The 21307-nt window shown below is 38.2% G+C and overlaps 1 protein-coding gene across 1 annotated transcript; it reads right to left on the bottom strand.

The window, feature by feature from the left end:
- Positions 1 to 987: 987 nt before the first annotated feature.
- LOC113666006 (tyrosine-protein kinase BAZ1B) lies at positions 988 to 21302 on the bottom strand. Its single transcript, XM_089199850.1, has 33 exons — positions 21112 to 21302; positions 19999 to 20171; positions 19430 to 19529; positions 18976 to 19024; positions 18669 to 18745; positions 18073 to 18172; positions 17842 to 17907; positions 16575 to 17336; positions 15013 to 15152; positions 14600 to 14767; positions 14270 to 14303; positions 13514 to 13685; positions 13023 to 13126; positions 12282 to 12473; positions 11937 to 12025; positions 11396 to 11513; positions 11017 to 11047; positions 10394 to 10619; positions 10248 to 10278; positions 9538 to 9857; positions 8568 to 8723; positions 7877 to 7943; positions 7430 to 7540; positions 6662 to 6862; positions 6220 to 6360; positions 5434 to 5517; positions 5004 to 5149; positions 4854 to 4909; positions 3779 to 4264; positions 3287 to 3606; positions 2669 to 2752; positions 1920 to 2063; positions 988 to 1612 (listed from the first exon to the last, which is right to left on the bottom strand). The coding sequence occupies exons 1-33, from the start codon at positions 21222 to 21224 to the stop codon at positions 1499 to 1501; spliced, it is 5175 nt and encodes a 1724-aa protein (XP_089055976.1). The 5' UTR covers positions 21225 to 21302; the 3' UTR covers positions 988 to 1498.
- Between the last annotated feature and the right edge of the window lie 5 nt (positions 21303 to 21307).

Raw genomic sequence — 21307 nt, 5'->3', positions numbered from 1 at the left:
TTATTTAAATCTTTAAAAGCATTTGTATCAACATTGTGTTCCGAGGTTTACAATAATTTGCTTGGTAGAATGGAAAGTAATCAGCGAAAACTGGAAGGAGTGTTCGAGCTTTTGGCACTGGTTGTTAAGAACGTTTTAGTAATCTACTCTGTAAAATAACTGATACTACGAAAGCCCCGTTTGGTTGAAAACCTATTGTTTAGTGAGCCAGTAAACCCATAGGAAATTGAAACATCATAAGTTTATTATTGTAATTGACCGCACTTCTTGCGGTTTCATGGGGTAATAACCCACGCGGTCTCTAGCTCGTGATTAATAACTTTTTCTTATGTTCTCCTAACACCCTGCGTGGTTTATTGCACCTGTAAATGAACGAAAGAGTTATCTTGGTTTAAGAATGCTGTTTGAACTTCACTCCCAGATAAATCAGATCTTCAATCGGATCCTTATACAGGTGAAACATACCAGAAAACCAGAATCCAAAAGTAAGTTGATTTGAAATCTTCGACGTAATGGCAACATTCAGACCTTGATTAGTTGACACTCGCCATGATACAAATATTCATTAATCGCCTTTACGTTAACTCCCAATAAGCAGTTTCACCTCTCCGCCGATGTTTTGCAACGGACGCTAGGAATTATGATGAGTTCGAGTGATTCAGTGTTGCCAATGGTTCAAAACACCCTAACTTTGAGGCTACATGTAGATTCTCCTTCTCCCATTTCTTTTCAATTGAAGTGTTAACGGCATCAATATTGAAACCCGCGCTGATCTATACATCTGAGTTAGTGACGATGTGTTGATACTGTACGGTAACATCACTGTCGGTCATCGTGGTGCATTTTGAGGGCTAAAAGGGTTTTTTTTTTGTAGGTTTATATGTATTTTACCCTGCTCGTGCGCCCGTGCGATTGTTCAGGCTGTTTTGCGTTAATTTGCTTCAGCTTTTAGCCCTCGCATAGCGTTCGGGTCGAAATGATTCTGACTCGGGCCCAAAACATAAACTTTATTGTCTTATTACACATTGATCAATCCTTTTCGTGAAAGGACTGAAGAGGATTTAAAAAGTAATATCTAACAGAGCAGTAATGAGAAAAAAAATATTCAGGATCAAAAAATGCTTTAATATATAAAAATTAAAAAAGAAAATAACAGGCCTTGTTTTCTAACGGTTGGAACAAACCATTTATCCAGATACAAACTTAGGCTATCGGAACACAACAGGAACAAACGGTAAAAACGGAACGGGTGATGAACATATTGTAATTTCAACATTTTTTTTTTTTTTCGATCTTCGCAAAAATAAAAAAACTCAACACGAAAATCAAAGTAGCCACATCTGTATTGAACGTGTTAAGTTCTCGCCTTCGGTCCCTTTTTATGTTATTTCCATTAATGACTTTTATTTTCTAATTACTACCAAATGAATGTAACGATCAGATTCAACTTTCATGATTTCAAGTATTTTGTCGCTAGTGATATGCCTGAAGCTCTTGATCATCGTTTTCGATGGATTTTAGATTTCCTGTCCTTGCTTGAGAAATTCTCTTCAAATATTTTGTCAAAGTACTGTTCCAGGTTCTTGCCAGCTTGTCCAACCTCTGAAGTGCTCTGAAAAATTAAAGAATTGGAAAAAATTAAAATTTTTGACTGGCAATAGGGAGTTGTTACCAGTGCAGATCAATGCACGACTTAACAAATAGTGGCTTCTAAATTAAATGAATGCAGTGATTGGCCATGCCAGCAACAGGTCCGGAGATCGAGGACGCGCGAGCAACTTGCCCCCTGAGGGACTTGGCACTGGGACTTGGTTCATCTCGATGCCAGTATTAGCAAACTCTCGTATGGGAAAACAAGCTCAAGATTCAAGATCAGCAATGTTGAACGCAGACACGCAATGGAGATCTTAGTTACCTACCAGGTTGTACTTGTCACTGTTTGAAAATACAAGCCGAACATCAGCTTCAAAGCTGTCCACATCCGGGTACTCTAAACTATTCAGTTTTCCTTTGATGGTACCCAGGTCCATGGGGGTTGAAACAAGATCCAGGTAGTCTGGGACCTGGAAACATTAGATATCTAAGGTTTCGTCTTAGATTAGTTGACTATATTTTTATCTGGTCACACATGCTTTAAGAAAGAATTTTTTTAAGCCCTCTTAACCTCCTGTGCCAGCGATTCGTCCCATCACACATAAAGATCAATGTTCTCCCAAACTGACACATCAAAAAGAACAAAATTAGCCCACGAACACGTTCTCATTATAGGTACTGCAGGACGTGCGTTTTCTGCCCGCGTGAAGATTTGAGACAAGTCGAGGAGAGGTTTACCGGGGGACTGGCACTAATAAGTGCAAGATCCCTTATAGATATCTCGCGGGCTCGCGTTGCAAAAGGCCCCATACTTTCACGCGGGTGGAGAAACACTCGTACTAAAGTGATAATAAGGAAAGCCCAATCGCAATCTTGGTAGATATAATTTTTGTACAACTGATCTAACCAAAAAAAAAAAATTAGGAAAGCAACGGAGTTACCTTCCCGGTTATAGTCTACAAATTTAATGACTATCACTTGAACGCCGCTAGAGAAAATTTTTCGTTTTCATTGCTGTCTAATAGTTTCAATAAATCAGACTAAAGAATTCAGTGGGGGAACAGTCATAGCCTACCTCACGAACATTAACCGCTTGTGTAAACGGCCAGCTGTCTTCGTGACGAGCAAGTGCTCGTAAAATCTGCTCACAAGTGTCCATCTGAACAGAAAACCAAATACAGAGTTACATTATTTTCTAAGTTAGAGTTGTGTCTCCTTCGAATTGGAAATTCCCCTGATATAAACGTGGGGCACGAGATGAGTGGGTATGGAAAAAGTAGTAATCATCATAACGATAGCAATCTAAAAACGACAGCCACATCTAATTCAAAGGCAAAGACTGAATATGGGAAAAATAAAGAAATAGAAGATAAGATAAAAACAAAAATACAAATAGGAGCCGCTTGCGATTATGTGTTGTAATAGCAAAACCAAAATAACAAGCGGAAAAAATATATACTTCGAAGAGCAACTTAGAACTAAATGTAAAAAAATCAAGCAAAATGTCCGATCCGCAAGAACAAAGGTGACTAAGTCGTGATTGGTGTTTTTAGCTTTTCATTTGATTTTTTGGGAGAGTGGTACGAGCTTTCTGTGGAGATCATCTAATTATAAGTGAGTCGAAGCAAATGAAAACCACTACGATGCCAAATTACATTTGACACTCATTTGAATATTACTCTTTCATGATTACCTCAACATTGGCACGTCGTCGTTTGGAATTCTCGGATGATTCTTCGGTTCTTCTAGTTTTCCTTGCTGCCTTTCGCCCGGCTTTGTTTACAGATAAATTCTTCGCGTTCTTTTTGCCTTTTTTCCTTGAAGGACGGCCATTGTTAAGCTCCTCAGCATCTTCAGTGTATCCACTCTCATCAGATTCTTCGGAAGAGCTCGGAACTTTTCGGTGATTCCTCGTGGATCTGTATACAGTCTTTTGAAACGATGCAAAGGGACTAATTTTGCGGTTTTCCTTTCCGGAATCTTCGTCATCGTCTCCCTCATCTTCAGAAACATCTGTAAAACAACAAGCAAGATAAAAAATAATTCCTACAGAAAGAGGGCCAAGGAATCAGTGAAGGAGATTTGTTTTCGACAAAATATCAGCACGCTAGTTCAGTGTTCTCACGAAACAGTGAAATGCATCTAACCAAGGTTGAACTTGAGAAAAACAAACATACAAACTAACCTGAAATCTGAGGCCTATTGTGCGCACGCGTCTTCCTACAGGCATTCCTTCCCCTTTCCTCTATCAATTCATCATCTTCCTCGCTGAAGACTTCCCGTTTGCGCACTTTTCTGTTGGTCTTACCATAAAACGATTTTACATTCGTATCCCTTGTGCTGTTTTCTTCCAATTCATCTTCAGAAACTTGTTGGTACATCCTCTGAAGCCTTCTGGACACTCTTCTAGGTTTCTGATTGCCTCGACCATCGATGCTTTCTCCATCAGAAATGTCCTCCAAACTTGGACGGGCTCTTGAAACAGCTCTAGCACGTGCATCACGCGCTCTTTTTCTTCCGTCACGTGCATGCTTCTGCAAAATTCGCTTCGACGCCGTCTTGATTCGCATGTGAGGTTGCTTCTGCTCAGATTCTCTTACAAAGCTTCCCATTCGCTTTAAAAGCTTTTTCGCCTTCCCTTTGGCTTTTACGGACTTCTCCGATTTACGAACTGTAGGGAAATCAATCAATCAATCAATTAGTTACTCAACACATAACTTGAATGAGACTATGTTTGTAACTGTTACAACAAACCTCAGTGGTAATCTATTAGCAAAGATTCTTCACAGAGCAGAAACCAGGGGTTATAATATTAGCCAGGTAGCGGGCAGATCAACCCTCTAGTGATGCGCTCGTAATGCGCTGGCTACCCGCTTGTAGCCTTTACATAAACGTCATTATATTCCGAGTATACGTGTAATTCTCTTCAAATTGGCTGATATCTTGGAACAACAAGGTAACTTAAATTGGAATATACCTCAAAATGAAGGAAAATAAAATCAAAAAAGCCTTAACCTTCAAGATTCTTCAAGGGAACCCAAGCCTCCGCAGAAAGAAAAGGCCCTACAGGACTTGAGAACTACCCGCCTGCTATTCAAAATACCCATTTTACCAAATGTTATTGAAATCACTGAGAAGCTTTAACAGTTCAAAGACTTAATCATCATTGAGCCAAAAATATAAAGTTTCATTTCCTTATAACTCATGTCCTAACTATGATATTTAATAACAGTGGATTCTTTTGTTCTTTGATGCAGTACCTTTCACACTCTTCTGATCCTTTGGCTGGCGACAGAACCAACAACTCCACGCACCCCTAAAAAGTCGAAAAAACGTTATTCAGTGTACAAGGCTAGGCACAAGCCAAGTGATGTGAGTGCTACGTGTGCGTGATGCAAACGGGACTTTACCGTGGTATGTTCCTAAGAGGTGGCTGATGACATGTTTTATGGAAAACCAGCGGGCACGTATCACAGCAGATCAAGTCACCATCTTCTCCACATGTGTAGCAGTAATCTTCATTTTCATCGCAACTATTCAAACTGGCCTCACTTGCCTGATCAATGAGAATCAATGGATAAGATCGAGTAAAATATACAGAAACAAGAGAGTCCTTACGGCCGAAGGTAAGCCCAGTTTTCCTATTATCAATTGATTGGCAATATTGCGACTCCCCGTTGCAATGTATGCAAGCCCATTGCCGCTTACCCCCACAAGTATTGCTTGTTACCTTTGAGAATAATTCAATTACCCACCGACATGTAAAACCTGACTTATTTCATTGATTAATTTGGTAAAATTCGGAAGTCGTCGGTTGTCTAAACCGTCGTGAACATTTACCTCATCTTTTGAATCTTCAATCTCACTTCCACTTTCCTGTTTGTAATTCTTGGTTCCTGTCCGACTGCTGACCCTCTCATTTGGCTGTTCAAAGAAAAACATCACAAGTGTTTTCCCTTTCCTTCGCTCGAACAAAGGCCTATGATAGCTATACCAGGCAAACATTATTTGAGTAAAAAAGTAAACGCTTAGTACTCAATCTACGAAATTTTTAAAGTACAGTTTTTTGTACTTTTAAAAGTACGAAAAACCTTTAATCTCGATTAAGCCCGTCGAGAAAAATTCCGACCTAAAAGGAACCCAAAGAAAATTTTGCGGAAACTAAAACCCTCTTCCTTGACAGTTAAAAATAGTTTGTAGTTTTCCGAACTTTCTCTGTGACTTTCCAAGAGCTTCTCCGATACTTTATTTAAATTTAGATCGAGAGGTTGGTTTCAAAATAATCCTAACGAAAAACCGTTTTCTCAATCCACCTATTTATTGATTCGCTGTTCTAAGAAAAGTCAATGAGTCATTTTTAATGACTTTCCAGGATCTTCTTCATACTTCAATGACTTTCTGAGCCTTAAAAGTCATGTTGCAAAATTCTTTGACTTCCAGGTTTTCCATGACTCCTGCAAACCTTTAAAATGGCAAAAACACGATCCTTTGTCCTTTATGATTTCGCTTGACGTACCCAAAGTAAAATGCTAACTTTTCAGGTTTCATTCAGCGTTACTACTCCCATTAATTTAAGAAAGGCTCACAGGGTACCCACCCCTAACTCGGCTAGCTATGGACTGTTACCTTACAAACAGGGCAGCTCCAGTCTCCCTCGGGCGCTTTAGATAGCGCTGGCCGTAAACAATGCAGATGGTAACCTTGGTTACAATGGTCACACAGTATCAGCGTCTTACCAATATCTTTGCGCCCACAAATCTTGCATCGCTACACGTGACAGAAAATAAAAGTATAATAATAAATTAACTTTTGGCCTAAATTGTCCTTCACGGGAAATCAGGCAATAGTTTTGCGAGGTTAACATAGATACACAACACGTGCACATTGCTTAGCTCACGCGTGGGATCGTTTTGTCGGATCATTGCTTCTACAATGTTTTTGTTTGCTTCCTTAGTACTAGTTTGAAAAAAATGCCCAATTATTTCTCAACAAGTTGTGCTCATTTTTAACATGCGAGATTACCATAGCAATAGCCTAATCAATCAATTTTTTCAAAAGGGTTTCATACCGCATGCTCTGCTGACATATCCCATATCACAAGAGAAGCAAATATTCCAAGTAGCAGATGACATCTAGACACTGTTGTTGCTTTATTGACTGCATCTAACCATCTTTGTTTGGCTTCCTCAGATCCTTTGTTGTCCAAATGGAACATTCCCCGATAGAACCGTGGTAACACTGCATGTAACAACTTTCCAAGCTGCAATGCCTGAGCCAAAAGAAATTCAAGTTCAGAAACTTCAGCCTCGTTAAACGATTATTAAATAGATCAAGGGTGTCTAAACCTGTAATCCTGCGACCAAGAAAAACTAAAATGTAGCAACCCAAGAGGTGAGAACCTCAGTCCTGGAATAAAATATCGAAACCCAATTTTATTGAAAGCTTTGCTCTGTCCTTCGCCTCAATTTAGTCTCATGCCACCTAGAAAAGCATTGGTTCATTTCCATTTCCAATGCTGAACAGCAACAGCTAATGAAACTGAAAATAATAACATTTTGATAACATTCACACCAGGTCCTGAAATTGGGTTCCCCTGGGCCTATCACATAAGACATTTTAATGAAAGACTCCGCGCTCCGATGCTGTACAAATGAGCCACAGTGAGTTACGCCGTAACTAGCTTCATGCGTGACTCGTTTACTGCATACTGCTTGGACCAGCAGTGTCCCAAGGATTGTGTGTAAAAATAATGCAAACTTCCTTGATTCATCGAAAAAGCTAAAATTTTACTATTTCTTTTTTCTTTTCACAAATAGGTCAATGTTTACTGTCTTACCAAATCACTGACAGTCTTGGCTTGGTCTACCCCCTCTAGATATTCCTCCAGGCCATTTTCAAGCTCTGCTAAATTTCCATAGAAGAGTCTTTCAACAGTGTCCTTCACTTCCTGTTAAAAGAAGATTGTAAAGCAAATAAATTATTGAAGATGAAAGACGCTCTTCCTTTGAAAACTTACCGGCAAAACATAAGAAAAAATCGGAAATAGATGGACGGGAAATTTTCTGCACTGAAGTTTTTTTTGGTCAATTTATATTAATAATTTGTTTTGTTCTACTTTCTGTTTGTTTTGAAAATATCTGGCAAGGAATTTTTCCTCTGGAGTAGCAGAGTGGAAGGTGAGAAAAAAAATTGCAACTTGTTATGCATATATTTTTCATGTTGCATGATTTTGGTTTAGTTTCTTAGCCCAAGCACACACGAAGTGACATGATATTACACATACCTCTTTGATGGAGCTATAGGGGACTTCTTCACCAGTCTCTGGGTTTAAAACTTTCCTTGAAGAATTCCTAATGACATCAAATGAATACACAAAAATATGTCAAAAACTAACAAAAAAATTAATTGAAGGGTGAATGTTTTGAGTTATAATGAGAGTTCACAATTCTGCCAAATGACCTGAAGGATTCCATGTGCTTTTCGTTGATTGCCACAAGGAGAAACTTTCCAATATGAGTGCCATGCAGGATGGCATGGGCAGGGTTGGAAAAGGCAGTTTGAGCCTGCCTACTGCTCCTGCCTGCTGCTCCACCAGATGCACATTTAATAGAAGAACAAAGGGAAAAAAGGTACAGAGAGACAGGGTCATACAATACAAAGAAGACAGCTTACTGAGTGAGTTGAGTTGGGCCACACCTGAAAATATTTGCCTCTTGGTTTAGGCTACGAGCAGCCCCTCCTTTTCGTCGTCCATCGCACGCGTCAAAAAAATAAAAATCAGCGAAAAAAACCACCAAAAAGAAGGAACTGCTCACAGTCTACTCTCAGTTATGACGTATGGACATCACTGTGCTCAATCCTTATGTAAAGACCTTAAGCCAAAAATTTCCTGTCCAAAACCCCAACTCAGCAAATAGGTACAAAATATGATATGTGTAAAGGGTAAGCATATATGGCCTTCATGCCATACCAACCTTTTAACAATTCCCTCAGTGATTTCTGGCAATTTTTCTTTGAGAGCCTTCTTTAACTCACTTTCCCTGATACCCTGACTTGACAAACAGGAAAGCAAAGCCTGAACTTCTTCAACAGTACTGTAGCAGGACCATTCATATGGAACATCAGTCAACCTGATGGGAAAAAAGTATGACTCCATAAAGACCAGCTTGAAAATGGGTGTTTATAGGGGATGGGAAGGGAGGGGGATGGGAAGGGAAGGGGAGATGGAAGGGAGGGGGGATGGGAAAGGAGGGGGATGGGAAAGGAGGGGGATGGGAAAGGAGGGGGATGGGAAGGAGGGGGATGGGAAGGGAGGGGGATGGGAAGGGAGGGGGATGGGAAGGGAAGGGAGGGGGATGGAAAGGGAAGGGAGGGGGATGGAAAGGGAAGGGAGGGGATGGGAAGGGAGGGGGTTGGGAAGGGAGGGGGGATGGGAAAGGAGGGGGATGGGAAAGGAGGGGGATGGGAAAGGAGGGGGATGGGAAGGAGGGGGATGGGAAGGGAGGGGGATGGGAAGGGAGGGGGATGGGAAGGGAAGGGAGGGGGATGGGAAGGGAAGGGAGGGGGATGGGAAGGGAAGGGAGGGGGATGGAAAGGGAAGGGAGGGGATGGGAAGGGAGGGGGTTGGGAAGGGAGGGGGGATGGGAAGGGAGGGGGATGGGAAGAGAGGGGGAATAGGCATCAGAAATGATGATGGAGAGTGCAGCAACTGGGAGTCCAATTAAGAGAAAAACCTTTGGAGCAAGGACAAGAACCAACAACAAACTTGACCCACATCTGACACCAGGTCTGGGAATTGAACCAGGCCACAGCGGTGTGAGGTGAACACTCTTGCCATTGCTTCATCCCCACTCCCCTTTGCATTTGAGGGGATTGGTAACAAAACATTCAACTGTACACTGATTACTCCCCCAACTTTATCTACTAACATTGTACGAGACATACCTTGATTCTTTTTCATTATCTTTAGCACAAGAGTCCATCTTTCTTTCAACTTTTGTCTCTTCTACCATTTCAATGTCATTTCCCTCTTCACACAGTTCACCCTTATTTTCTGTTTCAATGGTTGCATCTGCAGCATCTCCAACTTCTTTCTCCTCTTTAGAAACACCTTTAGTGGGTATTGCTAGACCCTCTAAATTTCTCCAACCGTGCTCTACAAAAACCCCTGGTGCCACACCATTAAACACCCAATAACGGCCATGGTTGCGATCACATCCTATGGGTTTTAATCTCAAAGAATACAGACACTGAGCCATGTTCAGCTGAGAAGAGAAGAATTGAGGTCAAATTTAATTTTTTTTTAATGTTAGAAGTCACAGGGTGTCCGATAGAAAAATTCAAGGAAATGTAGGTCACATTCCAGTTTCTAACTCCTACACTAAACAAGAAATAGGGATTATAAAGTTTGATGTAAATGAAATGGGTAACTATCAGGGACAACAGATAAGTTTCAGAGCTTCTACAGAGTATAAAAGCTCAGTGTAGGTCTTTGAGACCAACTGATATACAAAAAGAGTATTCAAGCTCAATGTAAGACACAGAAAGGTAACAACAATTTGACCAGAGCACAGGACAACCAGGTTCCACTTCCATTTGGGTTCTACGATAGTCAATCAAAATAGACTCTACTCTAAATAACTATGCATACTTACATTCAACTGTTCCTCTTCTTCTTTTGCAAGTCTAAATTAAGAGAAAAAATGTCCTGTCTTAAATTCAGTTCAGATTACCATCGTGGGAAGAGAGATTTCTATGCTGCATCTTAGTGAACGTACAATCTGCTGGTTTATTTCCTTACCTCTCCTCCTTCTCTTTTAGTTTCTTTTCATTGATGATGTCTTTTGCAGCCATGTCTTCTCTTCTTTTCCTCAAAGTTTCAACAACTTCATAACTCTGCCTGTCCTGTTCTGCTCTCAGGGAAACTTCACTTTTCTGTTTTTCTCTCTTCTCCTCCATTTTGTTGGATATCTCCATCTCTGGACCACAACCAAGGGGTTCTGAAGTGACACACTCTGTTCCAGTGTCTACAAAGACAACAACAGATATTAATTTCCCTGAGTGCTTTTAACACATGGAAACTCATATCAAGTGATGATTTATAGTTTGGATTATTTTTTTTCATCAAGGAAACAAAATTAATTAGCTGCAGTAAACTACAAACACACTCAAACACTATTCAGTAAAATTTTTTGCTCTTTCCATAGTTTTTGCACTACTATTACTATGCTAACAACACATTTAGTACATTGATTAAAATCTACTTACAGCTGTTTTAACAGTGGTTCATATTAAGACAATCACAAATGAAAAAATTTAACCTAAATGCAATGAATACAACTTGCCAATTACAAATTACAATCCATAGGCCATCACATTAAGAAATCAGGGTTACAAAAAATGTATCTATATGTTATTTTTCACCTTTCATACTTAGCTCATCCACCTTGAGTTGCTGGAATAAAAAATAAATGTACTAAGTTTAAGGTAAAAAATAAGTAAACAGCTGTTAGTGATAAGATATTGTCTTAGTAGTTTATTCACTTAAAGATCACAAGTGCATGAGTATAGAAGGCTCAAAGAAGAGTGACTGTTTGAACTGTCCTCCAGGACAGAAACAAAAGTAGTTGCTGAAGAGAGGTAGCTGTAAGGGGAGGTTTGAGTGGCTACAGTCTGTCATCAAAAAACTTTACAATCTTGTCGAGCCAGACAATTTACTATAACATAAAAAATTCAATGGTGATATCTCTTAAAATAATAGAGGGGACAGACATTCTTTTCCTTCATACTTCCATCTTTGTACCTTTTTGTTTGCTTCTTCTTCTTTCTTTTTTTCCATCTCCTGTTTTTCTTTCCTCAACCTCTCCTTTTCCTCTCTTATCTTATCATTCTTCTCCCTTTGCTTGGCTTGCTTTTGTTTCCTTCAAATAAATCCCAGTATATTAAGAAAATAGTAAAAACTTGAGCGTTAATTTTAGGTATGTTCTAATGGCTTTAGTCTTCTACTGCACGAAGCTTTTGCAACAAGTTTTCAAGTTTAGCTGGAGAGATCAGTGAACTAATTACTAGAGAATTGTCTGATCTGCCTTACCCAAATACTCCTAGCCAAGTGAAAGGTTCTGTTCTAGACTACAGAACTCATTATTAAAATCTGGCAATTTGATGGTATATCATTTGATCTGACAACAAATTTTCACAATGAAAATCATATAAAAAATTTTTAAAAAATAGCATAGAGAATTGACAAATAGATCTTAAGATTAAGGGGTAAATTAAAACAAATTTGCAAAACATGGAAATTTAATCTGTTGATAACATAAACCAGTCTTATTGTTCATCTCCACCTTAATTCTGTGGCCTCTGTGAGTTGACTTCCTATGTAATCATCAACAGCATTTGATGACAAAACCTCATGGCACAGGGTAACCAGGATCTAAATTAAACAGGACACTATTCAATGACGGAAACAAGTTTCCATTAAAAATGTAAGACCAGGAGAACAATGTAAATTATGAGAAGAATATTCTCTGTGTCTGAAAAGAAAAATAAAGCTCAAGCTGTCGAAATTTAGCAGGAAAGTTCTAAACTGCACTGCCAAATGAAGACAATGAGCAAAACATAGACATTTACTTGAAAAATATTTTGGTGATTGATATAATTATTGTAATACAGTTTAATGTTGTAGATACCTTTGCCTTTTCTTCAGGATTAAAGAGATGGAAATCTTTCTGTTCTAGTGATTCCACTATTCCTTGAAGCTGTTTATCCTCTTCAAAAGCTGGCAGCATCTTAAGTTTGGCATTCAAGTAGAGTCTTGAGATTTCAGATGCTGTGTGCTGTGTCAAGGGCATTTCTGAGAGGTCCATACCCAATTCTAAACCCTGGAGAATGTTCCAAAATATTTAGTATTAATTTGTAATAGTATGGAAAAGTGTAATCTAGTGGCAATCATATACAAACAAAAGCCTAATATGACATGCCTAGAGGTTATTGATTTTGACCATAAGCAAAGTTAGACTAAAAACAATTCAAGTCAGGTTGCCATGTTATATTTACTACCAGGATAGTTCCAGGAGGGGCTAATGACGTTTCACAGCTCCTTTGGGTATGTCAAGTACTTTCATTTGTGTTATCTCATACTACCCAAGCTGGCTGTTTTTTCTCCTTTCCAACCCACTCCTCCACTGGTTGATGGAGTGACTTGGGTTGTTACAGTTATGTACTGCATATAAACTATGATTGACATGTTCAACTGAGAAAATGAGGTAAAAGAGGCAAAAGATGACTGAAGTGTTGCTGATGTTTCAACAAACACTGCCATGCATCATTTGCTCAATATTTTCCACCTCTCAACTAAGTTTGAGCTTGGAACCGTCCAACTAAATTCAGCTTTTTTGTTTTGTTCTACTTGATCTCCTTTCAGAACTTACCTTGGTGGACCTATCTTGCAGTAAAATCTGAAGGAAGACAACCAAGATTCTTGAAAGCAGAGGAAAGCCTTCTTTGCCAGATACCAAAGCCTGTGATAAATTATCTGCAAGAAAAAAAAAGAAAGAAAGAAAGAAAGGTCTCAGAGCTTGTGATTCAAAGTTCAGGCCAGGTTCCTCACATTTTGTCAAAATTATGACTTAAAATGATATGCAGATTATTTTAAGATCAGATCAGAATCATCAATTCTTTTTGTAACACTCAGAGCATGTTTCAATTGAGTGTCATGAAGTCAACACCAATGAAAGTAATCACAACTTCCAATCAGAAGAAAGACAAATATCACAAGGAACCAATGAGATCTCAAAGTCAAAACAACCAATTGCTACAATAGTCATGTGAAGCAAAACCAAATAAACTCTTGATATCTTTCAACTACCACTTGAAAATTGCTCTGGGTGCAAAAACCTTTAATCAATATTTTGATATTTACCAATAGAGATATGCAGAGTTTCCCGAGGAGCAAGAAGATCACAGAAGGTATGCACAAAGTCTGCTATCATAGCTATATCACCAAACATCTCAGCTGTGATTTCCATGGGTACATTCACTGGTTTACATGGTGGGAGAGGTTTAGCATCTATGAGATCACTGTCTTCACATTTCTGAAGAAATAAAAATGACATATTTTATGCATATTAAAATGTGTACATCCTATTCCACCTGGACTTCAGGGTTGTCATTAAGAAATGTAATATATGTTTGATCTGAACTGAGTAGGCGTTACTAGGTGGGTTGAACTATACTTGCATAGCATGCAATATGCGTTGCTTTGCAATACCCCCCTCTCAGGGATCTGGAGGCAAGATCCCTCAGAAAAATTTGAAGCTCTCCTGAAATGTGATTTTCAGCATTCTTGGACATTTTAAGCCAGACATTGGTGTTGCAATCAGTTCAAAAATACTTAATTTCTGTCTCTCATCACAGTTTCATTAAGCAAAAGCAACATAGGTTGAAAGCCTATGTGTCTGCTGCTTATCAGTTTCTAATGGGACCTAAACCTACATCAGTTCCTAAAGTTGTCACTTTGATAGCACCTATTTTTTTATTATGTGACAAGCTAAGATAGCGGGCAAAAGAATCCTACATTCTGATTGGCTAACCAATCTCCAGCAATTCATATACTAGTCTTCCAAGCAACTACACTGATCATAGAGGAGGAGAACTTGATATTGAGGATCAGCCTTACCTTCAAAAGTCCATTTACCTTTGAACTAAACTTCCTGAAATACACAAGAAAACAGCAATTACACTGTAACCTCTTACTTTCTGGAACCCTTGACCCTTCACCCATAGATCTCAGTGGTAATTCTCTTCACTATCTGTCATGCAATTCCTATGATATTAGTTTGGAGAATTTGGTACTAGATCAACTAATAATCCATGATTTGATAATAATTTTCTTTTCACATCACTTGTCTGTTTGACATTATTCCGATGTTGTAAAGACAAATTAGCCCTTGGTCACTCATAGAAGTTAGAGGATTAAAATGTTAGTAATCACTTAGAGTTGTAGTACCTGTTTAATCTTTCTTTATGTGCATGCCATTTCTCTGTGACATGGTCCCGTTGAGGAGTCGAAAGATCAAGAGCAAGACAGCTTGGTGAAGACACTACTTTAGCTGTTTTCCGAATTAGCGCATTTATCGCCTGGTCTGGTTTCTCCTTCCTGAAGGCAGCACTAAACCTACACAAAGATATGATTATCATACCAGTTTCATGAATATTTTCTTGATTTTATTTGCAATATTCAGTAAAATTTTGAATAACTGATTTGTAACACTAGTTCAAAAACAACAATATGTTAATTATAACACAGTCAAATGAATTTTAATATAAACACACCATCTAATGAGGCTAAATATGGGCCAAATAAAATGAAACAATAAAAAATTATGATTGGGAAATAAGGTTTAAAATTATGAACCTTACATTTCAGCCAAAGTTTTCTGTTTTTTGGCTGTCATCTTTGAAGACAGGAATGCAACCTTCTCTTCTTCAGGCTTCTTAGTGAGGTCCAACAATGTTCTTTGTCTCATTTTTCCACTTGATTGCTTCAATTTGGCTGGAATCTTAGAAAAGGAAAAACAATGTCTACAGTGAAGCCAAGGAAAACCAAGTAGCTTGATAGTGTCAGACAGCAGACAGACAACTCCTGGATCAGTTTATATTAGATAGATAGATAGATAGATAGATGGTGCCAATTTCCTCCCTTGCAGCCAAGGGCTGAATTGCGGAGGAACCAGAGAGGTGAGATCGGACGTCAGCATATATTAAAGGCGCCTCTGGCAGCCGCTTCAGTCCATTGTGATCACACCTCACCCACCCAGACCTACGACAGCACAAATCGAGATAGACCACAACACCGGGCACTACGTGCCCTACTCTTTGCGAACAGTGCGTGCGTTCTTTTACGTCCCACAATTTATTTGTAACATAGAACGGTTGTGAGACGGGACCTCCGGCTTTACGTCTTATCCGAGAGACGAAGCAGAGTGGGTAAAGCATCTTGCTTAAGGATACAGCGACATGCCCCTGGTAGGACTTGAACCCGGGCCCTTCGACCCAGAGTCCAGCGCACTAACCACTGGACCACTGACGCCCCACGATTAATAAATACGATTAATACGATTAATATTAATAAATATGTCAACAGATACTCAGCCAACTTGTCTCTATTACCAGGTAGGTGAGTCTAGATAATTTGGTTTTTGTAACTGAGATGATTGATATGTAAATTGGCCAATGCAAAGACTTTCTAAAAACTGACATTTGGAGTGTTAGCCCCTTTGCTCTGATGAAGGGCTAATGCTCAAATGTCAGCTATAAAAACTCTTTACAGTGGTCAATTTACATTATCAACTCAAATGATAATACCAAATTATCTTATATTAACCACCCTCCTCCTCCACTGATGCAGTACCACAGTTTTTTCTCAAAACTTACCCCCTTTATTCATCTATCTGGTGAGTCAACTCTTGGGAGACTACTTGGTGACTATTGGCCAACACTGTAATTGACTGTTGGTTGACACATGGACCAACATACAGAAAACATGATCCCAGGTTCATTTTAATTTTGGTTTCTTTATTAGACAGGACATGTAAGGTAATGAAGGAAAAGCTACGGTCAGGTGACACCAACAGAAGTCCAAATCAAGGATTTCAACTCAATTTTAAGATGACCCACTGGGTTGTCAAGTGCATAAATAAACAAACATGTTCAGAAAAAAATTTTGAAAAAGAAAAAAGGTGTCATTAGTCTGGTCATGAGTATGGGAAAAAGGAAAAATCTGAGTCCCCCCAAGCATATAAAGTCAAACGTCAGAGCTTTGAATTGAATTCTGCTGCTCTACCAAAAGTTCAAAACAAAATCAGAAGGTGTAAGGTTTGATTCTTCATAATCACATTGGGGACCTGAATTCTTCTCTGTCCTGAATTCATGAAAAAATGAATAACATCTTTCTTTATTTGACAACCATGCACAAACTTTACCTTGTTAGAAGAGGATTGAAAATCCTTATCAGAATCATTGTCCACAATCACTGACTCCACTTCTGGCACACAAACATCTAGTTTTGCCTTCTTTTTCACTGATTCCATTCCATAAGTAAGCCTCTTCTCCTTCAGGCTAGTACCTTTAACTATTGATAATTTTTTTGAAATGTTTCCTCTCTTTGTTGATTTCTTGTTCAACCCCCCTTTACCATCTCGGGACTTTTCACATTTGTCCTGTTTAGGAGAACTCCTGACTTTTTTACTTGGCTGAGAGAAAAATGTCTGTGATGTTTTACAACCTGTGATGACAACATCATTTGCAGTTTCTCCAACAGCCATATTTTTCATGTTTATGTTGTCTTTACTTACAACACTTCTTTCAGGAGTGATACTCTTTGCAGCTGTAACTCGAGGTGATTTGATAGGTGTTAGAACCAATCTGCATTTAATTGGAGTACCATGCAGTTGACTAGATGGTGTCTTGTCATTATCTTTATCAGGACTTGAACAAATGTCGATGAAGTTCTTCTTTGATGGTGTTACCTTTTTATGCGACTTGTCAGACATCTTGGCTAGGCTCACAGTGATATCTTTGCCATTACTGCTTGTTCCAAAGGAGTCAAGTTTTTTCTGCAGAAAGCCAGTCTTCTTCACTTGGGACTTCCCTTGTGATGTGTTCTTGTCAGAAGTTTTCTCCTTTTTTTGTTTCTTGTTGCTCTTGTGGCTTTTTGAGGGAGTTTTAGACAAAGGTGTTGTTTTCTGAAAAAATCAAGACAATTACCAAACTGTGGGTTCAAATTCACTCTCTACGCTGAAGATTCATTGTGTTGATGCAATTAACTTGCTTTCCTCAATTATTTCCAAGCCTCAAAGCTCATGTCTTTGCACCCTAACATCAGTATACATATTCTCCACACTGTTCTCTATACATTTCCAAAGGTGCTGACAAGGAGAATTTGTTTAGCAATCAAGAGTTTCTTTAGTTGGTGATCATTTCATTTATTCTTATGACCTCAATTTTTGATTCAGTGCTGATATTGTAAAGAGAAATTAGATGTTAGTCACTCTTAGGGGTTAAAGGCTTTTAAGTTTAAGTTTCAACTGGTTTGTGTAATTGGTTCTTCTGTTGACAGCTAAATGAGTTGTTGAGACGTTTTTTGAAAGTAGAACAGTGTCTGAAGTAAAAGACAAAGTGGGTATTCAAAATTATTGAGACCTCTAATTAAGGTTAGGTAAATTGTAAAAAATAAATTATAAAACATACCTTGCCCAATACCAAAGAGAAATCATTATATTTTTCAGCAAGGGAATACTTCTTTGCCATATCGCTCTGAAAAATAGCAATAATGAAAAGATATTGCACAGTTGTATACAAGAGCTCAAAGCCTATGCACTTCACCGGCCACAACAAGTGGCTGGTGAAGTTCTTTGCCATGTGGCTCATTTATTTATTTATTTTTTTAATCTGAATGAAGTGACTACATTTAAGAAATACCTTGACCACCCAAGGGCTGTTATTACTCCTCCAAGGGTTTTGGGTGTTGACACATATGAAGCATTTAAGCAACTCTTCTGACGGGATTTTCTTAACATGTCTTTAAAAGTAAAAAAAAAGGTAAAACTTAGATATACATGTAGCTACCGATGAAAAGAATTAATTTCTGGCCACAGCTCCTAAAGGATGAAAGAGAAGAGACATTTTCATTGATCATGCAGAAGTATTTTTAATTTCCTTGACATTACAATAATACACAACCAAGTAAAATGTTAAAACTAACTGCTAGTCAAATGGTTCCATTTGACTATAAAATATTCTGGAAAAAGTAATGAATATGATGCTTTACAAACAATTTAAAGCTGTAATTTAATATTTTAAATTAGATGTTAGCCTTTTCTGTGTAAATAACTAGAATATCACTCAAATTACCAATATCATGTAAAGTTAATTTCTTTTAATCACACAAATTGTCAAAAATGTTTGAAGTTCCATCATAAGGGAACACTGAGGACATTCAGTTTGAGAAATAAATTTTTCACTCTTCATAGCTTTAAGATTGTATTTACTGAACACAGAGAGATACTATATCTTACCTGATTTCCTCGGGGGGAATGCTCTTCAAGCAGTCATGTATCTCACCAGATTCAAAGTCATATGTTTTATCAGTGCTCTGAAAATGAGTTAATTAATTTAATTTTTTGTGTTGTTATTAATAATTAAGTTAGTTTGAACATAAAGCAAAAACCATCTTTGAATTCCCAGTACATCTTGCTTCATTTTCCTAGAATAAACCTTTCAGTCTTTCCCCATAGTCTTTCATGACCCAAACTTAAGTTACATTTACTTTCCAGATTTTTCACACCCATACTGTCTCTTTGCCTTTTCCTGAAAATAACTTACATTTTCAGACTTGTCTCCATGGTGAATTTGCAAAATTTTTCCTTGAAGCCTGAGATGGGTGGAAGGAGGAAAAAATTATACCAAAAAATGAAAAGTTAATTGAAAAAAAGTGGAATGAACCATCATTATCTGCTATTTATACATACTTCAACAGTGCATAACATTGAACGTGTACTCTGATTAATTGACTTCTCAAACTCTCAATATCCTTCACTATTCACATTCAACTAACTTGCCGTGGTTTGGGTCTAAAAATGTTGTAATCGTTGCAGGTATAAATTAGTTAATATCAACTTTTTTGGCTATATACTGTTTTAGTGTGTACTTAGAGTTGAAGGCTAGTGGTCAATATTTACCTCGCTGCTTTTTGGCTCACTAAACATCCAACATTAGCCACCTTCACTTTGGTGAACAGTTGTTTGATACCCGAGTTTAAGTCTGACTCACGACTTACCATTTCCCATTGACCAAACACTCTACTGGTTCATTTGGCGAAAATTCTTTTTCCAGTTGTTTGTAACACTCTTGTACCAGAGTTTGCAGTGTTCTTGTACCTATAGAAAATGGTTACCAATTTAATCACCTGTGCCCAAGTAACTGCCATGGGTGGATTAAGTTTTGGTTTGCTTCTCACTTTGCAAGTCAACTAAAACAGACCCTCCTGAGTTCCAATTCACACTTTTATTTGCAGCCCTCAATAAGATCTTAATCTTAATCTTTTAATCCTTTCACTCCCATGATCTCATCAGCAATTTTCTGATGTAAGTTCAGGAAATTTGGTATCAAATCAACTAATAATCTGGTTGTTGATATATTTCTTGATTCTTGTCACATGTCTGCTTGATATTGTATTGATCTTGTGACAAGAAATTCTGTCTTGGTCACTTATGGGAGTTAGAGGGTTAACAATGAAAAGAGTCAGGTTCATCTGATTAAAATGCAATCTAGAACTTCAATTATATTAAATGAAAGGAGTGATGAGAGCACATACTTATACAGCACATACTTATACAATGTACTTACTGTGATGCACAATCTGCAAAATTTTTTTCTCAAAATACTTTGGAAAGCTCTCTAGTCTTTTCAGTGCCTGTTCTTCACTTGCTACAGCTTCTTCATACTTCAGGTTTGTTTTACCGGTAAACTGACAGCTCCAGATTTGAAATCCATACAAAAGGATACGGTTTACATATTCACTTGATTGCGTAAAGGAAATATGCACTACATGCAAACAACCAATTTGCAAGGCCTTGATAATGCAATCTTCATACAAATGAAAATGCTCCCTTTATTACTAGGATGGTCTGTCATACACTTTAAAAACAGCAAGATAGGTCACAAAAAAAAAACCCTTAACCCTTTACATCCTAATATTAAAATGCATATTCTCCTTTCTGATGTCTATACTTTTCCTTAGTTGCTGACAAGAAGATTTGTGTAATAATCAAGAGAATATTTAGTTGGTGATCGTTTCCTTCATTCTTGTGACCCAAGTGGTTGATTCAGGGGTGATACCATTGCTAGTTCCTCTTTGGGATTGGGTAAAGGATTAAAAAGGCACAAAACTTAACCATTGGTAGCCCCATTGACTGGGCATCTACGAAATTAATTTTCATACAGCTAAATACTTCACCACCAATTAAAACTATGCCAGGTATCTCACTGAAATATGAAGTACTGTTCTCTTACAATAGATATAATTTCTTGAAATTGTAAATGTGTAGGTTTCAGTTACACAACCCTTGTGGTTTGATCTACGATTTATCATTTACTGCATTTACACAAGGTTAGTAGCCGAATGGAAGTCACGACTACCTGCAGAGAGATATTACGGGGTGATAGCTCGCAAGAAGTAATTCTAACGCACTAGTTGCACAGATCAACGAGAAAATTCTGGTATTAAGATTCTGGTCAAATTTACTTAATCACCCCAAGAAATGTTCCGTTAAAAATGCTTTATCCGTTTTGGAGGTAAGTCTAAATGAATGAGGGGTTCAGTAATAATTTTGAAAGGTCCATATCGCGAGGAAAGCCCATCAAAAATCGTCTACAATGTATTCGAGTGACTACCTATCCGCTACAGAAGACATTGTTACTAATGTTCTTCGCGGTCCTGCAGACGTTATTTAAGGATACTCGTACGACCTGAAGACTTCATTCGTCTCTTTGATGACAAAAACCTCTTCTTCAGACTTCAGATCATTCGGAAACGGGCTTGGCTTGTAAGATTTCTTCCCTAAAAGCGGCATCTTTCATTCTCTCTGTGATGAGCCATCGATCGAGCGCGAAAGTTTGAATTAGGCGGGAAATGAAGTCCTGTGTAGATCGCGGG

The sequence above is a fragment of the Pocillopora damicornis genome, chromosome 3, assembly GCF_964200805.1.
Source record: "Pocillopora damicornis chromosome 3, jaPocDami1.2, whole genome shotgun sequence".
NCBI lineage: Eukaryota > Metazoa > Cnidaria > Anthozoa > Scleractinia > Pocilloporidae > Pocillopora > Pocillopora damicornis.
The sequence above is the reverse complement of the archived record's forward strand: the minus strand, read 5'-3'. Positions and strand labels throughout refer to the sequence as shown.